This window comes from Amia ocellicauda, chromosome 9 (genome assembly GCF_036373705.1).
Source record: "Amia ocellicauda isolate fAmiCal2 chromosome 9, fAmiCal2.hap1, whole genome shotgun sequence".
Classification (NCBI taxonomy): domain Eukaryota; kingdom Metazoa; phylum Chordata; class Actinopteri; order Amiiformes; family Amiidae; genus Amia; species Amia ocellicauda.
Genome location: NC_089858.1, coordinates 29,983,032 through 30,000,192, shown reverse-complemented (window position 1 = coordinate 30,000,192; position 17,161 = coordinate 29,983,032). Strand labels below are relative to the sequence as shown.

Below are 17,161 nucleotides of genomic sequence, written 5' to 3'. Positions count from 1 at the left end.
TGAAATAACAAAATAGATAGTATTCGTAAAGTTTATGAAATAGGTGGAGGGATTTGGGAAATATACTATTATTCTGTATGTTCCCACCTAATGACCAACTCTGAAATGTATGTTCTTTGAAAGGTTCGCTGTTGCCATCCAAAATATGAAATTGCACCCTTTTAATTGCACCTAAAGCTCTTTTCCGACTGTTCCCCTCAGCTCATTTCACAGATTTCGATCTCGGATGATATCCGGTGACATTTCAGTTATTTTTCGCAGTATTGGAAACCTTATTGAAGACACTTATTGTGCTTCATTGACTGTGCCCCCCCCCCAAGTCTCCCAACAGGTCCCCCCAGCCCTCGACAGAGACAAGCAGCCGTCGCTCTTCCCTCTCCAGCTTATCTTCCCTCAACACTGACATCAAACCAGAGAGCAACAGAGGGAGACACAAAGAGGTGAGATCTTCCTCTTTCCGCAGCTCCATACCCCCCACTGCTGCCCCTCAGAGACCTGCCGCACCTTAGACTCTGCCCTGGCATCCCAGGACAAACTGATGTATAGGACACAAGGAGCACAAGGCTCTCTGGACTTTATAATTCTACAATATCCTTCTGGAGACAGACACAATTATTACACTATAAAACATACAATAAAGCCCTTTTTTCCTTACACTTAAATTTGGCCAGTTTTATCCAGCATTTAATAGAATACACCCTAAGCCTTCAGTAATTATTTTAAGGTTTACTAATCAAAAGTATATTTTTATATTTTGATGTCATTTCTAAATGTTCTTAATTTAGAAACTTAATTTTTGACAGTAGGGTCTTCACACGATGATCAACACAGAATTCTGTGTTCCACCTATAAATGCAGATATCAATCTGTCCCAGTCATTACACTTAGCAGTCTTGTTAAAGTCTTTATTACACCTTCAGAAAACATTTATAAAAAACATTTATAAAAAGAACATGGTCTGTATTTTGTTCTTTGTTCTTACAGCATAATAGCTATTCTAGACTGTGTCTATTAACATTTTAGGGACAGGCATACATACACGTAGATAGAATACCATATTTAGAATTATTTTCAAATGTACACTTTTTTCTTCATACAAATGCAAAATGTAGGACATTGTGTTTTTGCTGCAGAGTTTTCCAAACCCCTTGAACACTGAAAGGAGAATGGAGGCGTCCTCGAAAGCAGAGCAGTACGCTGTGTTTATGTCACCATCTGTTCTATTTTGTTATTTTTTTTATTTAATTTTTTTCTCTCTGTTGCCTCCTGTGTGAACTTTGGGAAAATTGAAAGTGTCGGAAGTGGATCATCTGTTTGTTATGTTGCTTTCCCTTGGTCACATTTAAGAAGAGCAGCCTCGGGCCTCCTTTCTGGGCCATGCTGGGAACACAAACACTTAAAAGCGCTTTAAATATTAACGAAACATCTGCTTGGGGGAAACTGGGCAGCCCCAGTGTTTTTGCTGTCTGTTTGCATATAGAGCTGCAGCTTAAGAGGCCTTCTCTCTGCCTCTGCAGGGCCCTGAAGTAAATGCCAGTGCGGCCTGGTAGAGCAGGGGGATTCTCTGATGATCCCCCCTTTTGTAATCCAAAAGCAGCAGATTATTAGGTTAATAAAGGCCTCTGGATTAGAGTGGCAATACAGTTTAATTCCAGTTTTAATGGAGGCAACCTTTCTGTGTTTTTTTCTTTGTTTGATTTGTTTTTTCCCTCTCATCTCTTTAGGTGGAGAAACTGCTGCGTGCTGCTGCTGATGGAGACGTAGAGATGGTAAGATCATGAGAAATCCTGGGATCAGCTCCCTGACAATATTGACTATACGCTGTTCTAGCACCATCAGCAACTACTCTCTCTCTGCGCAATTCAGTCCTGTTCCTATGAAAACCCTTTGGCATCTATTGCAATATAGTGTTGCAACATGCTCCGATGTTATTACACACTTCTTGTTTATTTTAATAATATGTCTTGTGTTTCTGAGTGGCTCCATCTCTAGCTGCAGGTCTATGCTTTCATGTCTGCATACAGTTTTTGGTTCATCTTGGTGCTTTTTTGTGTAAAACTTTACAATCAATAGGAGGCCCTACTGCCCAGTAGAAGTAGCTTTTCATCACAAACCTCATCTAGCCATTTTATAAGCATGTCAAGAAAGTAGCTTCTTTGTGCTTCAGAGGAAGATTTGAAAAGTGCAGAAGAACATTTTCACAAACAAGAAGAGGCCTAAGACTCAGCCTGTCTTGCTTATTTGACAGCAGAGGTTGAGCCCTCTAGCCCAGAAATCCTAACCTTGGAAACATGCCTATTTTACTTGGTATGTCATGGTATTCCCATGATCCAGTATAGTGAAGTACAGTGAAGGTATGTTGTGTGCCATAGGAAGCCACAGTAAAACCATGTTAACATTGCAACTATCCTTTGTTAAACTCATTTAAACCTAATTTCCCAAAGACCTGTGTCACGGAGGTCATGCAAATCCAGCTGATATCTTCTCTTCTCCTGATCCTGTACAAGCCCAAATCCTGAACAAAGGTTGAGTCCAGACACAATTATTTCAGCCCAGTTCATCTGCTGTCATTGCTGTGCTCTTCACTTCCCCAGCAGCTCAGGAGTGAGTGTGTGTGTGTGTGTGTGTGTGTGGTAGACAGTTTACTATTTGCAATGCTATTTTGAGTTGGGATTATATTGAGCAGCTATGTGAGGACAGACCAACTAAAGTCAGTACAGGTATATTTTCCAGCAGAATAAAACAATATATACATTTAGACAAGATCGTATCACAACCTACAGATCCATAGGAGCGGCTGGTTGTAAAATAATGTAATATGGTTATGTAAGGTCTTCAGTGTTGCGTGACTTCTTGTGGAGTCAAGAAATCAGTCGGTAAAAATCAGGGATTTCAGAGAGAATTTCCAGTAACCACATAAAGAAGGTAGTTTGTATTATTAATGTGGTCCATCACTGGTCCCCTCTATCATAATATAGTACAATACAGTACACCTCTAGGGAGTTAAAGCAGCTGCAATTTGCACTGCCAGGAAGAATTTCGGTAACAGACCATCCTACACTGTGATCCAATTGCAAATGTGAGTGGTTCCTAGAAAATAAATATAGCTTAAAAACTAATGCATCGATCCCCCAGTGATCAGTCTTATTTTTAGAGAACATGCAATTCAGCAGCTCAAGTCCCCTTTTTATACTTAAACCTGATCTTACTAAGCTCTGGGGGAAAGCTGCTTGTGTAAGAAACGACGCACACCACTCAAGCCACAGGAGCCTGTGGTCAGCCTGTTTTGCACAATCCGCAGAGCACAACAGCATTGCGTTGCACTGCAGCGTCTTGGTGGACACAACACCAAATTTAAAATAAGCCTCTTCGGGTAAGTTATGAGCTTTCCACGCTAAACTGAGATAATCTAAACAGAGCCAGAGCATCTGCTTAGCAGTAATCTCATCACATCTTCTGCCACAAAGGGGTGAGAAGCGAAGACATAAGTATAGTAAAAAGCCCCTGTGTGCAGACTGTCAGTGTGAGCCTACGTCACATGAATGAGGATGATTCTCATAGGACATATATATATTTCCGGTGCTGAGCTTCCTGTAGATTCTTGGCCAAAATGGTAGAGTATCGTATATCGTATGCTAACCAGCGCAGAGTGGTGTGGATGTTTTATTGGTGAACTGGATAGAATTGATTTATAATTGATCAAACCAGATTGGGTGGTAATTTATAAAGAGAATCGAAGTTGCCTTGTCTTTGGGACCAAAGTGACGTTATCACTTGTGTTACTACAGACAAGAACCAAAATATGATCTTACACTATATATTTATTTCACACTTCAATACTTTTGCCTTCTGCACCTGCTGTTTTGAATGATTTCCAGATGACAAAATACTGACCAGTTTCCATTCCATCAGAGTAAGACATATAGGCAAGCATCTTCCAAATTAATAATATTTCCTGCCATTTGTAGAGTTGATGAAGTAACCACGAAGTGATACAGGAAGGCAACTTAAATGTATATATTTTTTTCATTCAGCATACAAACCCATGTTTTTAAAAACTCTGCTACAGCAATTCAGCTACACTTAGGGAGGTTCCACTACAATGTCTTCTAATTACAAATATTTAACATAAGCAGAGTGGTGCATGCTGGATAATGGCCCGTCCTGTGAATGGACAACCTGAGAAAGCTAAAGCTGCTGTTCAAAAGTGGCTAAAGTACAGCTAGCTTGCTCTGCGTTGGAAGAAAAACACCCAGACCAAACTGAAAGAAACCAAGGGAAAAACTGTTTATTCTGAACATGCTCGCAGAGTGAGCTGATGTGTTCTAGTGGAAGCGATCTAGGCAAATCCCTTGGCAAATCGAGCTGGAGGCTGGATTTGGAGAGGGAGAGAAGACCAGGCAGAGATTAGACAGCAGGAAGTCATTTATAATTCACAGCATTGTCATTCAGTGTCCCAGTTCTGCTGGGCTCTAGACAGCAGGCTACTGAGTTTAATTAGACTGTGACCAGCAGTGTGAGCACTTATAGACTTACCAGAGACCCTCTGCTTCTCTCTCTCTCTCTCTCTCTATGTATCTCAATCACATGCAGTGGCAGGAGATTTTATAGAATAAAAAACTCATATCTTCCTTGACATCCACACACGCACCACACCTTCTTTCAGTTTGGAGCACATAATCTAACAGGGATGGAAATCAGAATACTTTTCACCTGTTTGATCAATATACAAGTGTATAAGCCAGCAACAACTGTATGGTATGTAATGCTTGGTAATGGACTTTGCGAAAAGCTGCATAAATACATCAGTGGAGTTAAAATACACTTTTTTCAGTCCATTACCCCCATCCAAGTGTCCACAGATGGTAAAACTTAAAATGGCAATTGGAAGTAATCAGTGATGGGTTAGTCCTTCATTATTATTATTATTTCTACGATATACTTATCACTGATGTTTAGGATGGCTTCCTTTCACATGGAGACAGTGAAAGTGTGTGGGCCTTGTTCCACAGAGCTGTACAGCTGTGTTTCTCCCCAGGTGCGGTATCTGTTGGAGTGGCTGGATGAGGAGCCTGAGGATGAGGAGGAGGGCGCCGGGGCTCTGCTGAAGCCTAACTTCTGTCATCCGCTGTGCCAGTGCCCCAAGTGTGAGCCCACACAAAAGGTCCGTCCTATGCTGCGGTTCTGTAGATTAATGTAGATTTTGTTTTTGATTTAGGCATTGCAATTTGCTAGGTAGACCGCGTGGATGTAAAAAAAGACTACGATACACTTTTTATTTTTAATGCTAGTAAAGACTTTTCCAAAGGGAGAATACAAATGCTACTTGAAAGTGTAGTTTAGTGTCAGAAATGTAATGATCACACATTGCTTGATTTTGTGTATTTTAGTGTCCATTGAGGTACAAGTATAGGTACAGTATATGAACTCCACACTTGACTGCTAACACAAACCTGCCACCTCTATAGGGCGTATGCTCGTTCATTTGTAGGATGTGAAATCAGAGGACTTTAAAAGCTAATAACTGCAGTGGCTGACAAATAAGTGAAAACAATTAATAAATATCAATTCTTCTTACAAATTTCTAATACTTTGGTAAGAGCAGTGAAATAATAATAAGGTGGAATTCCAGAAGTCAATGTAAACAATTTGTTAACCAACAGCAAGATCCAATTTAAATGAGGGATAATGCAGTATCAGATCTTTAACAGCTTGCCTGCTTAAATTCCCCCCAGAAATAAACAAAACGTTTTTTTTTTTTTTTTTTTTTTTACCAATAACATTTGATTGATCTTTAACTTATTTTATTTTTTAATATAACTTTGCCACCCCATACTGTTCAGCAAGCTGTGCAGACTGTTCAGCAACAGCTCAGTAATCTTCAGTGTTTCAGCTCCTTCTCTTCCTGAGTGTCAGCCTCATGTTGTCTAGTTAATGTGCTCGCAGAGCCCTTTTAATAAGGCCATACGGGTGAAAGGAGATCAGAGCAGCAAGCTTCTACCTGCCTTCCACTACACCCCTATCTTAATATCCTGTGTTTTTATCAATGTATCTGATAGGTTACGATCGAAAAGCAATTCAGCCTGTAGCAGCACTGTGTTAGCCCTTGCCCTAATAGTCTGTTTCTTGTGTGTGTAGAGGCTCGCTAGCTTGCAGGTGAACGGGCTAGGCGTGAATAGCAGCAACCAAGACGGATTCACTCCTTTGCACGTGGCTGCTCTCCACGGGCACGCCCCCCTGGTGGCCCTGCTCACCCGTCGTGGGGCCAACGTGAATGCCAGGAACGGCCAGAGTGCCACCCCTCTGCACCTCGCCTGCCAGAACAGCCACCTACAGGTGACTCCCTGAGCCGGCCACACATAACATTACTGAATAATTTGAAAAATAATGCATAATATGCAATTAATTTCTTTATTTGCAACATAATTATGTACAGTTTTTTATTATCTTTACTTACTAAACTAATTTTAAAAAGAGGCGTGTTATGTTAAACAGGGAGCAGAATTGAGCTTTTTTTTTTTATTAATACTTTTTTCCCCACTCTCCGCTCTCTCTCATCGAGAAGTAGACATTCTTAATATTACACTTACTGTTATTATTACTAGTTGCCCTTGAAGTTTTTCCAGAAAAATTTAAGACATTCATAGCAGTACTAGTGCTGGACACAATTAATTACTCAGAGTTTTGAGTAGAATTATATACGGGAACAGATTCTCTATAGACAGGTGTGTGTATCAGTATTAGTAAACCAGGCTGTGTTTGGTAGGTGGTGTCCTCTCTATTGGAGTGTAATGCCAAGCTGAACAAGAAGGACCACTTCGGGAACACGCCACTGATCCACGCCTGTCTTCGTGGACACCAGGACACAGCTTCCATCTTATTGAAGGTACAATGCTTACCCTGCAGATGCAAATCTTTGGTTTTACTCATGTGTAGTCTCTTGTTGATGCAGAGGAATGAGCTTAATGTTGGAGTTTGAATGTGTTGATATGTATGGCTTCGTCTCCAAAGAAGGTAATGTTTTAGATGAAGACAATCTGTATATTCATGCAATTTCTGTAGTATCATTCTGTCTCTGTCTGATTTATTCATATAGATGCAATGGTATTCAAAATAATGGGGTCATGCTGAAATATTTATCTGAAAGGTTAATACATTATGAGATCAAGTTTATTCTGACTTGGCCTGATACAGTTACACTTTAGTCTGATTGTCCATGTGAATCTATATGTTTGACTGCTATTGTTTCAATGTCATTTGCATGTACTGTAGTCCTAAAAAAGGTACTTCTATAGCAGGTAAATGATGCCCTGTGTATAAGATGCCCCTGTCTGATTCTGTTCCTCTCAGAGCGGTGCCTCGGTGAACCTTGCCAACAATCAAGGTAACACAGCACTGCATGAGGCAGTAAGGGGGGGGCACCTGGCACTGGTGGACTTGTTGGTCCATGCGGGGGCCTCTGTCCACCTGAGAAACAAGCGCCAGAGAACACCCCTCGACTGTGCCCAGGAGATGGGTGGCAAGGTAGGCCCTTGACTGTTTAAGGAGTTTTGGGAACACTGTTACCTTCTCTTTGTTCTATGCCAACCGTGTAGGTTGAGGTTATTAACATTATTGCGATTAATCCAGCAAACTTCAAAACTGATCCTGGAGAACTATGAGGCTTTGTCTGTTGTGTTTGTTTGCTTTTTTTGTTTGTTTGTTTGTTTACTTGTTTTCTCGCTCCAACCAGCTCATCTACTACAGAACTGAACCAACTACTTATCTTACTTAGTCAAGAGTAACATGATCTGTAGACAACGACTTGAAGACCACTTTAAAGCTTGCAGGATTGTAGCTGTTCCAAGGCCTGGATTGAAGACCACTAGTGTGGCCATTGTTGTGAAAGCTGAGCCATAACAAAAGAGAAAGATTGAAAGAGATGGGCAGGACCTCAGCCTAGCCCAGGGCCAGACCACCTGTGTCCAATGGGAGAGGCTGGCCTGTTTCAACCCATTCATATCGAAGGGGCATCCCTCTCATCTTCAGCAGCTCAGTAGTTATTGAGCTTCAGTTTCCTGGAGAATCCCTGAGGGTTCCTGTTTTTTTTAACATGGGTCCTGTCTGCTTCTTGCTCTCACAGGCCTTCTTCTCAGTTTCTGTATTTAGCAGGAGGACAGCCCAGGTAAACTCCGTCTCTCAGTGACACAGTCCTCGGTGATCAGGCCCGTGCCTCAAATCCTTGCATGTTTAAATAATTCTCTTCCAACCTCTGCTTTTATCCAGATTCAGTGTGTACTGTCAGGCCCTTAATTATTGAAGAGCTCTTTATGGACTGCTGTACTGCAGAAAGCACTTGTAAAGGGATGCAGACGAAGAGGCCACAGGCTTTTATTTCCTTTACCCCAGTGTGTTAATGGATAACTGCGGCCTAAAGCCTTTCTTTTGTCTGTTGCACACAATGATGCAGTTTAAATAGAAAGGGAATTACATTTCTTCAGCGATACGTGCTGGTTCCTTCCTGTTTTCTTGAAATGTGTGCCACCAAGATCTCTGTAGCCTCTTGCTCTCTGATGCTGAGAAATTGAAGGGTACATCCTTTTAAAATGCCTGTTAAAAGCTCAAGTTCAACACCAAACCTTATAATATAACTCCCACTAGAGGGCAACATCCAAACATGTACCTGCTTATAGAAATGTGTAGTTTAATTCAGTTTATTTTTAAAACATTTGTAATAAAATAAATCTGAGGAAAGTGAAATGGAATTATGCCCAGAGTAAGATGTTATAGTTTCTTAAATTGAATGTACATGTATTTTTATTATATAGTTTTATATGTTTGCCTACCATCCTGTGCAGAACTTGTCTAGCCATGTGTCCCCTTACCATGCTTTAATTAAAATATTGGTACAAAATCAGAAAGAAGTTCCATGGAGAATTAGAAGGTAACCAGTTTGTTCCCTCCTGTTAGTTTAATTTAATGTATTTTTTTTGTAAAGAGCTGTCCCTAAAATACTACAATTCTAAGTGTAAAGTGTGTAGCAGTTTAGAAAATTGGCTATTAACAGAATACCAGAAAAATGCTCATTTACTTAATAGAAGCACTTAAACTGGCCACTGATTGAAGATTTCTTCATACCCTGAAGGGTCAGGGCCCTCCATTACCAGCTTTACTGTCCATAATCAATGAAGCATGAGGACAAATAGCTTGTGATAAAGCTCACACAAAGATGGTTAGCATTCCGTTAGCTTTTGCAAATGGCACGTCTCCTTCTTGCATCTGAGCAAGAGCAGGTAATTGATTAATTTTCCTGATAATGAGTATTAATGCTGCCATACAAACTAGCAAGGGTGTAAAAAAAAAAAAAAAATGTAAAGAAACACAGTAATGTATTTTTTCCCCCAACATATAACTCAGTAGCTTTTACAATTTGTGATCAGCCCTATAGGTAATGTAATGCTGCCGTAGATATATTCTATAATAATTTGCCATTAGATCTATTTCATGGTGTTTTCATGGTGAACCAAAGTTGGCATAATGACAGAATACAAACACAGTTTTCACATTTATTTGACAGGCAGGGGTCAGATGAACCCAGCAGGTTCAGGCTAATTTCAATGGACAGTTTCTGACCAGAGTTAAGGAAACAAGTAATTGTGACAGAAGATGCACAACACTTCACAAATTACATGTAACAAACAAATGAATGTGCTTAGGAGTAGCACATTCCCTACTGAAACACAATATTGTAACTAAAATGCCTCTATAAGCCTTTGAGTTTGAGGATTAGAGTTTATGAACATTTGAAAATTGTCTGAATAATAATAATATTATTAAGAATACTGTTGGTAAATTAGCCATAAGCTAGCCAATGAACCCCTATATTTTAAAACAATGTAAAAACCTTTATATTAATGAGGGGCTCTAATCTTATAAACAAGTCCAAAATGAAGGCTCTTTAACTGAGAAGACTCCGGGAAATTAGTATGTCGCACTTCCTAAACCTTGTGAGGTTTGTCCCTAAAATGTGGTGGCCTCTTACAACAGTGTGTGCAGCTGTGGCAAGACTTTGTCTCTCTCCCTGTAATTCTCCAATAATGATTGCCTCATAAAAATTAATAAATAAATGAATACAATTCTTCAATTAATTAAATATGAATGTCATTCAATTTAAAGAGAATAAAACAATCATTATATTAAATTTAATTTTGTAGAGCATGGACATTTACATGTGTTTTTTATTAGCCATGTGGAGCCCTGAGGCATCTACTTTTTAATTAAGACTAGCAGTAGGGTTAATGGGGTAATTTAATTTTTCTTCTCCCCTTTTTGCAATTTTCTTTGTTTACTTTTTACTGGATTGCTGGAGCAGAATTTTAAATGGTCTGCTTTAACCGGATATGAATCTGGCTATAGATATCAGTCGGTGCTTACATTCTTTCTTTCTCTGTCTCTCTATGGGCTGCTTATTCCAGTTTAATCCCAGCCTGGCACGGTGATGGCTGGGCAAAATGACAGCATCCTGACTCAAGATCACTGTATTTATTTATGTTTCTTTCTTTTTTGTTCTTTAGGAGAATGAGGGGCACAGTGGGTCCCTGTCTGTCAGTCAGTCACCCCTATATTCCCTGTTCTGGATATTTATATCATATACTTAACTTATCCTTTATCCAGAAGGCTTAGGGTTGATAAAGGACTGCATGAATTTAGCCTCCAGTCCCCGCTCTGCATCCAAACCTTAGCCCTAAGGGAACTTCAGCAGTATGCGGTCGTGGATAGTGCTCTGGGCTCTGCAGCAGAGGGTCTTGGGTTCAATCCCAGGGGGTTTATCTTTTGGTGGTGTAGCTGCTTGTCATTTTGGGAGAGGTTTCTCTGTAGGCCAGTGTCTCCTGTATAAATCCTGTGTGAATGTCTCTTATAGAACACAGAGATTGTGAAGATTCTTCAGAAGGCAACCTCTTATTCGCCTCATGAGAACCCTGCAAAACTGCCAACACCTACAAAGGCACAGCCAGGGAAGAGTACGTATCTTTCTCTTTCTGAATCTTTTTTTCTTCGTTTCTTTGTTTGTTTGAGAGCAATTGTAGGCTATCTAGGAGCAGGTACTGCACACTATTCTCAATTAAACTGTCTACAGGCCTTCCATCCGCTGTAAAAATATCCAGTAATATGTGGTGTTGCGGACAAAGTATCTACCGTTCAGAATGAATACTATACACTGTATTGCTGGACACTGTAATTGTCATTAATCCTGAGAGACATGTATTTTATTCAAAAGTATGGGCCCTGTCTAAAGTGGCTCAGTTTGGTTGAAAGCTTGTTCCTCTGTCTTATAGTCCATACACTGCTGGTTATAACCTGGGCTGGATTTTCTCAACCACCCCCCCTTGTGGTTTAACAGGCACCAATGTGTTGTGCATTGTTCTCAGTGGGAGCTGCCGTAGTCCTCTGTACAGGGCTGTAGCTCGGCTGTTTGCTGTTTGGGACTTGCAGTGTAAAAGTGAAAGTGGTGGCTGTATGGTGAATGTTTTGTAGGATATACTATCTACATACTGTTAATATGAGGGCATAAGCAGTGAATTGAGTCACTTTACAATAAAGCAAAGCAATTCCAAGATGGGAGTGTATCAAAATAAATAAAATTAATAATGAATAAATATTTCCAATAAATATCCCATGTTATTATTTTATAGAGACAGGTATGTCAGAGCAGGTTCAGGGTGCTTTCAGATCCATCTATCAGCGTAAGATTGAGACCACAGCTGGAATGGGGCTGACGGGGCTCCGATGTTGGCATTGTTGTGCTCTGTGTTGAGAGATCTAGGCCTTACCAGCACCGATTAGGAATGCCAGTCACAAAGGTGCATGTTGCTGTGCATTAGCTGTCAGGGTGCTGCTCAACATTATATTTAAGTTGAGGCCGCTAGCTATATTTAGTGATTACCCAGGTAAGACTGATCCCATTATGGACTTTGGCCTCACTCTATCATGCAACACAAAACAATAGTATTATACAATAACAATATAGTACATTTTATTTAGAGAAAGTAGTTATAGATGTATTGAATGGGAACCATATGGGACACTTTTTCCATGTATTATGTTTTGTGTATGTATTTAATATGTACATGTGTAGTCTGAAGCAATCTGGAATCTATACAAACATGGAACCTTTTTTTACACAACTGTTCAAATCAATATGTTGGGTCAGAATAAAGCTTAAATAAAAATGAATGGGAACAGTTGGACAGCTTACATACTATTATTATATAACGAGAAGTTATTTTTATGTAGTCTTTTTACCATTTAAGCTAGGATTTGAATATAGAATTCTGATTGTCTAATAGTTTAAGGAAATAAATGCTAAAAAATTGCTAAATGACCCGTTAGATATGTTTTCAGTTTGGGAATGTTCTAAGGTCTTGCCAACAAAGACAACACCCAGGAATCTAGAGCGATAACAACCCTGCTAAATTAAGGACGGGCACAAAAGCTTTATATGTCAATAAGATTTTGTTTTAATTATACAAAAAGAATCCAGGAGTCAGAGCAGTTTATGTAGGAGTGGAACAGTGTGTCCTCATGAATATAAATACCTGAACCAAAGCCGTGAAAGTGCAGGGGCCTTAATGTATCTATATTTCAAAGATGAAAAAGCGTTGCCCTAATGCTGGCTCAAATGCGATGGTCATAGTGTTCTATATATATATATATATATATATATATGCACACCTTGTTAATTGACATCTGTCCTGTGTTTCAGCATTATCCTTCTCAAAGCAGATTAGAGCGCTGGATGAGTCACACAGCAGACGGATGGAACAGATCCAGTCCATTAGCAGGTAATCAAAGAGGCCCGGGACTAGCCCTACCGGCGCATAATGGTGGGGAAATTGCCAGTTGTATGGGAAAGGCCAACATCTACATAAAAAAAAGATAGGGACATATTGCAGTGCAAGACTTTGTATGCTCTACATAGTTTTTGGTGGGAGAGATATTGCAAGACTTCTCCCTGGTTGTGACTGATATTATTGTGAAAGTGACAGCTCATGGTTCAACATGTATTTAATAGTCATCACATCCTTGGCCATTATGGCTGCTTCCATAATTTAAAAGATGGTCAGTGGAATTTGTCTGCCATTCCTCCCTCAGTACAACTGTTTGTAGTGTAGTCAAAAGGAGGTATTTGTTGGGTTCTCTTCCTGAGTTCCTGTTGCACTGCATCCCAGAGGGGAAGGACTGGTCTGTTTGACAGGTCTCTTTCTACATTGCCCAGAATATCACAAAATGAGTGGACATCACCAAGAAACCAACCACAAAACATCTTCATAGCCCTTATGCACTAATGAATATAGAGTTCATGTATATTCTAGCAGTGGATGACAATTTGTCCCATTATGTTTTGTAAATTAAACTTCAATCTGTTTTGATCAAGGGGGGCAAATCAAATACAAAAAAAGAGAAAAGACTGAGGGAGAACAGGAAATGTTTTTTTCTTTCTTTTTAAGCTGAAGGATCTGTTGGTTTTGCAATATGTTTTTATAAACTATTCAGTACAGCATCTAGGAGACAATGCAATAGAAAGTCTTTCAGAAGTGCCCCCTTGTGGACATGGCAGGAAAGACAACTTGCAACAGTCCAATTGCTTTTTCTTTTTAAAATGAAAAACAGATAAAGCTCTTCCTGTCCAGGGATTTACGTTTCTCTGCTGAACACCAAGGCTTATGAGCTGGTTGTTTCCAAATAACAATTTCAAAGCAGCTTACCACTGTCACAGAAAATCACTACATAAGTTTTCCCTGCTTACCCACATTGCGATCGTAAACGTGGAACCACTGAATCCCAGATGTCTTTTTTATTTTATTATTATTATTTTTATGATTATTATTATTATAGTGCCTTTCGATTTGAATGATTGATTATCTGAACTTTTACAGAGGTTCCGATGAGGATTAATCCCCGTAAAGCCCGTCCTGAGAAGCCCTCTCTCCATGATAACATCAGCTCAAGCTTAGGGTCGGCTGCAGTAAAGCAGTGCCCACGTCTGTGGGCACAGACCTAACAGCACAGCTACTGAGCCTATTGTGCCTTCAGTCTTTATCTGCATGAATATCGGAGGGTTAAGTAAATACAGTTTGTCCGGCAAAACCATTCCTGGTAGAGGAAGCACTTTTAAGGTTTGATGACTTCAAGTCTCTCTTGACCTCAAGTCTGTGTTTTCTTCAGGATTGTATCTGGACTTTCTGTTTTGAAAAGCAAAAGAGACTGAGTGTTACAAACTGGTTTCAAACTCGGGTTGGGGGGAGTTTATCCAGAGTTTAGCCCCCCAGATAGGTTGTGGTGGTGGTGGTGGTGTTGTTATTAATTTAGCAGAGGTGTTTATCTAGGATAATGTGTAAGGTTTACAAGTGTATGATACAATCATTAAGCAACATGCTGTAATACTCAAGTATATTTGTATGGAAATAAAGGAGGTTGATGAGACTGTGAGCAGTGTCCTAAAATAAGTGGCTCAGCAGCCACGCAGGGCAGGACAGCAGTCAGAGGCAGAAGAGAGAGTCTGGAGGGTCTATAAATAGTTTGTTTGATTGTCCTCTTCCTTTTTTATTCTACCATCTTCGGGGCAGGTAAATGAGTGTTGTTGCTGTTTTTCTTTCAGAGGCCCAAAGTCCAGGAAGCCCATTCCCAGAGAGATGAGCATGCCTTCATTTGACTCTGGCCTCTGTCAGGTACTGTTCACAATATACATCTGTATTGTGCATGCACTGGCAGCACTTTAAACAGGGCTGTGTGTTTATTGTCTACACACTTGACAGTTCAGGCAGCATTTAAAGGGCTCAGTACATAAGTAGCGCCTTAAGTCTTGGGGATAAGGGTTAAATGGGTTTAAAAGCAAATCATTACTTATTAAAAAAAGACACTTGCACTGATGTAAAAACAGTGCAGGAGTGGACAGCTAGTGTAGGTCTGTTCAGATAGCACAGGTATTTGTGCCAGTTCTGTCCCCAATACATCAGTAAGGTTAGTGTATATTTTCTCCCTGCTGTTTTACAGTCTCCTGCCAGTCGGTCGGAGAAGTGCAAGCTGAGGCGGGCCGAGACCCTGGAACGGAGTGGCCCTCTCACCCCCCCCTCTGAAGATCCCGACGAGGTATGGGGTGAGGAGGTGGATGCCCCCCGGAGTAAGACCCTGAGTCGGCGGCACACAGTAATAATGGAGAGCTCCCCTCCAGGACAGGTTGATGACAACCAACACGCCAACATCGAGCAGTCCACAACCCCCACCGACCCCTCCGATCCGACCTTTGAACTCAACGATGGTGCCCTGGGCGACAGCAGGGAAGCTGCCTCCCCACAGCACCACGCAAAGCCCAGGGGCAATGGAATAGATATAATTCCCAGAGAAATGGACGAGCTGGCTTCGAAAACTGTGTGAAACAAAATATAATAATTAAAAAAAAACAAAAAAAACGTTTGGACTGTAACACTGGAGATGGTGTTTGCAGCCCTGTGACTTTGCTACCTTGCAAACCGGTCAGGATAGGGCCGGACCGGACACCTCTGGTCAGCTTAACAAGGGCAGTCTAGTCCAAAATGAAAGCAAAAGCTGTAAACGAACGTCAGCACATGGGTGATGGATGTCTTTCTTGGAAAAGAGACGCTGAGATTAACTATACTGGTTGTATCAAAAGTAGATGTTTACTGTTAACAATTATATATATATACACACACACACACACCGTTATATAGGGAGCATTTGTGCATCTGATTTAAAGCACTTTTTTATTCGTCATATCAAGCCTCTAAAAAGGGATGTGCAACTTTCAAAGAGCTGATTCTAAGTGTGTGTGTGTTTAAGTTAGTTTTATTTTTTTCTTAAAAGCAGAAATATTCAAGGTGTTGTATCTGTGATGTAGGTTCACATCCTGACTTGCACATATGGAGGTATTTCCTACATGAATGTTGGAAGTGTTCTCCCAGACTAGAACTTAACTGGACATCTGGAGTCCACTATGTAGTACTCAAAGACCTCAGCATTTCACCAGATTAGAAAGCAGTGTATACATAACAACACAATATTTCTTATTTTGATATTCCCATTTGTTTTTGGGACTGATATTTTACATCTGTGTTATAATACTGCTGTGAAGGACTGGCTTCCAAGGGTATGCCCCGCCTCGTGCCCTGTGTCCACTGGGTTAGGCTCCGGCTCACCGCAGCTCTGTGCTGGATAAAGCCATTATTGAAGATGGATGGGTGCATATGATATTGAAGTCGTGGATTCTCAAAGCAGCTGGTACCTATAGTCGATTGCGTCATGCATCATATAGGCTTTTATGTTACGTTTTTTTTTTTTTCTCCTGAAGGATGAAATGCAATACTGGTCTTGTTATTACAAGTCCAAAAAAAGCCCCCTGAAATGAAACTGGACTTTTCTTCTGACATTTATGCCAAATAGTAAGAGCCTGGTACAACAGGTCCCAGTAAGTATTCATGTTAAGTGTCTGTTCTCTTTGTTCAAGTACAACAAACAAGCTTTGCTACTCTCTCTCTCTCTCCAATTTGCTTGTTTCTGTCTTGTCTAGCTTCAACTCACGTAGGCTACTGTGCAAGCAAATCAATTGTCCCTAGTTCCTTTCCAATTAACACTCCTCTCTGTAAAATGTCCTTCTCTGTTGCACTTTTCTCACTTGAAAAAATATATTCACACTAGACTTGGTGGAAAAAGCCAGCTGAGATCTGCATTTTACTTTCTGGCTTTTGTTTTCATCTCCTCGCAATACATTGTAACAAGTATGTGCTTGAACTGGCCAAGTCATGTATAATAAGCTTACATACAATTGGCATTCAAATGAAACAGTGAACCTGCCAAGGAACCACACTGGTGATGTGGGCAGGGTTTGCTGTCCTAAAAATAGGAGAGATCTTTATATGCAGTTGTGTGGTTTCAAAATGGCAAATAAAGTCTGGATCACCAGCTTCTTTTGGTACCATTGAATTTCCCTGCACCAAATGGAAATCCGCTTTGAATTGGTTATTTTTATACATTATACGATTTTAGTTATTGTTGTAATTGTTGGTTTGTTAGAAACATTTTTTTTTTTTCCGATTGCAGTGAATGTGCCTTATTTAATTTGTGCCAAAATATAACAGATTTAATAAACTGGTGAGTGCAACGATAA

The 17,161-nt window shown here is 40.2% G+C and overlaps 1 protein-coding gene across 2 annotated transcripts in view; it reads left to right on the top strand.

Annotated features, from left to right (window-relative positions):
* ankrd27 (ankyrin repeat domain 27 (VPS9 domain)) overlaps positions 1 to 17,161 on the top strand; it is a 71,289-nt gene extending 54,128 nt beyond the window's left edge. Inside the window, exons 20-29 of one of the 2 annotated variants that reach the window (XM_066714045.1) lie at positions 321 to 440; positions 1,725 to 1,769; positions 5,039 to 5,164; positions 6,139 to 6,336; positions 6,767 to 6,886; positions 7,351 to 7,524; positions 10,901 to 11,000; positions 12,743 to 12,821; positions 14,639 to 14,708; positions 15,034 to 17,161. In XM_066714045.1, coding sequence (XP_066570142.1) covers positions 321 to 440; positions 1,725 to 1,769; positions 5,039 to 5,164; positions 6,139 to 6,336; positions 6,767 to 6,886; positions 7,351 to 7,524; positions 10,901 to 11,000; positions 12,743 to 12,821; positions 14,639 to 14,708; positions 15,034 to 15,414 — 1,413 coding nt within the window. In that variant the 3' untranslated portion in view covers positions 15,415 to 17,161. The remainder of the gene's footprint in view (positions 1 to 320; positions 441 to 1,724; positions 1,770 to 5,038; positions 5,165 to 6,138; positions 6,337 to 6,766; positions 6,887 to 7,350; positions 7,525 to 10,900; positions 11,001 to 12,742; positions 12,822 to 14,638; positions 14,709 to 15,033) is intronic. The other variant, XM_066714046.1, reaches the window with a different exon arrangement.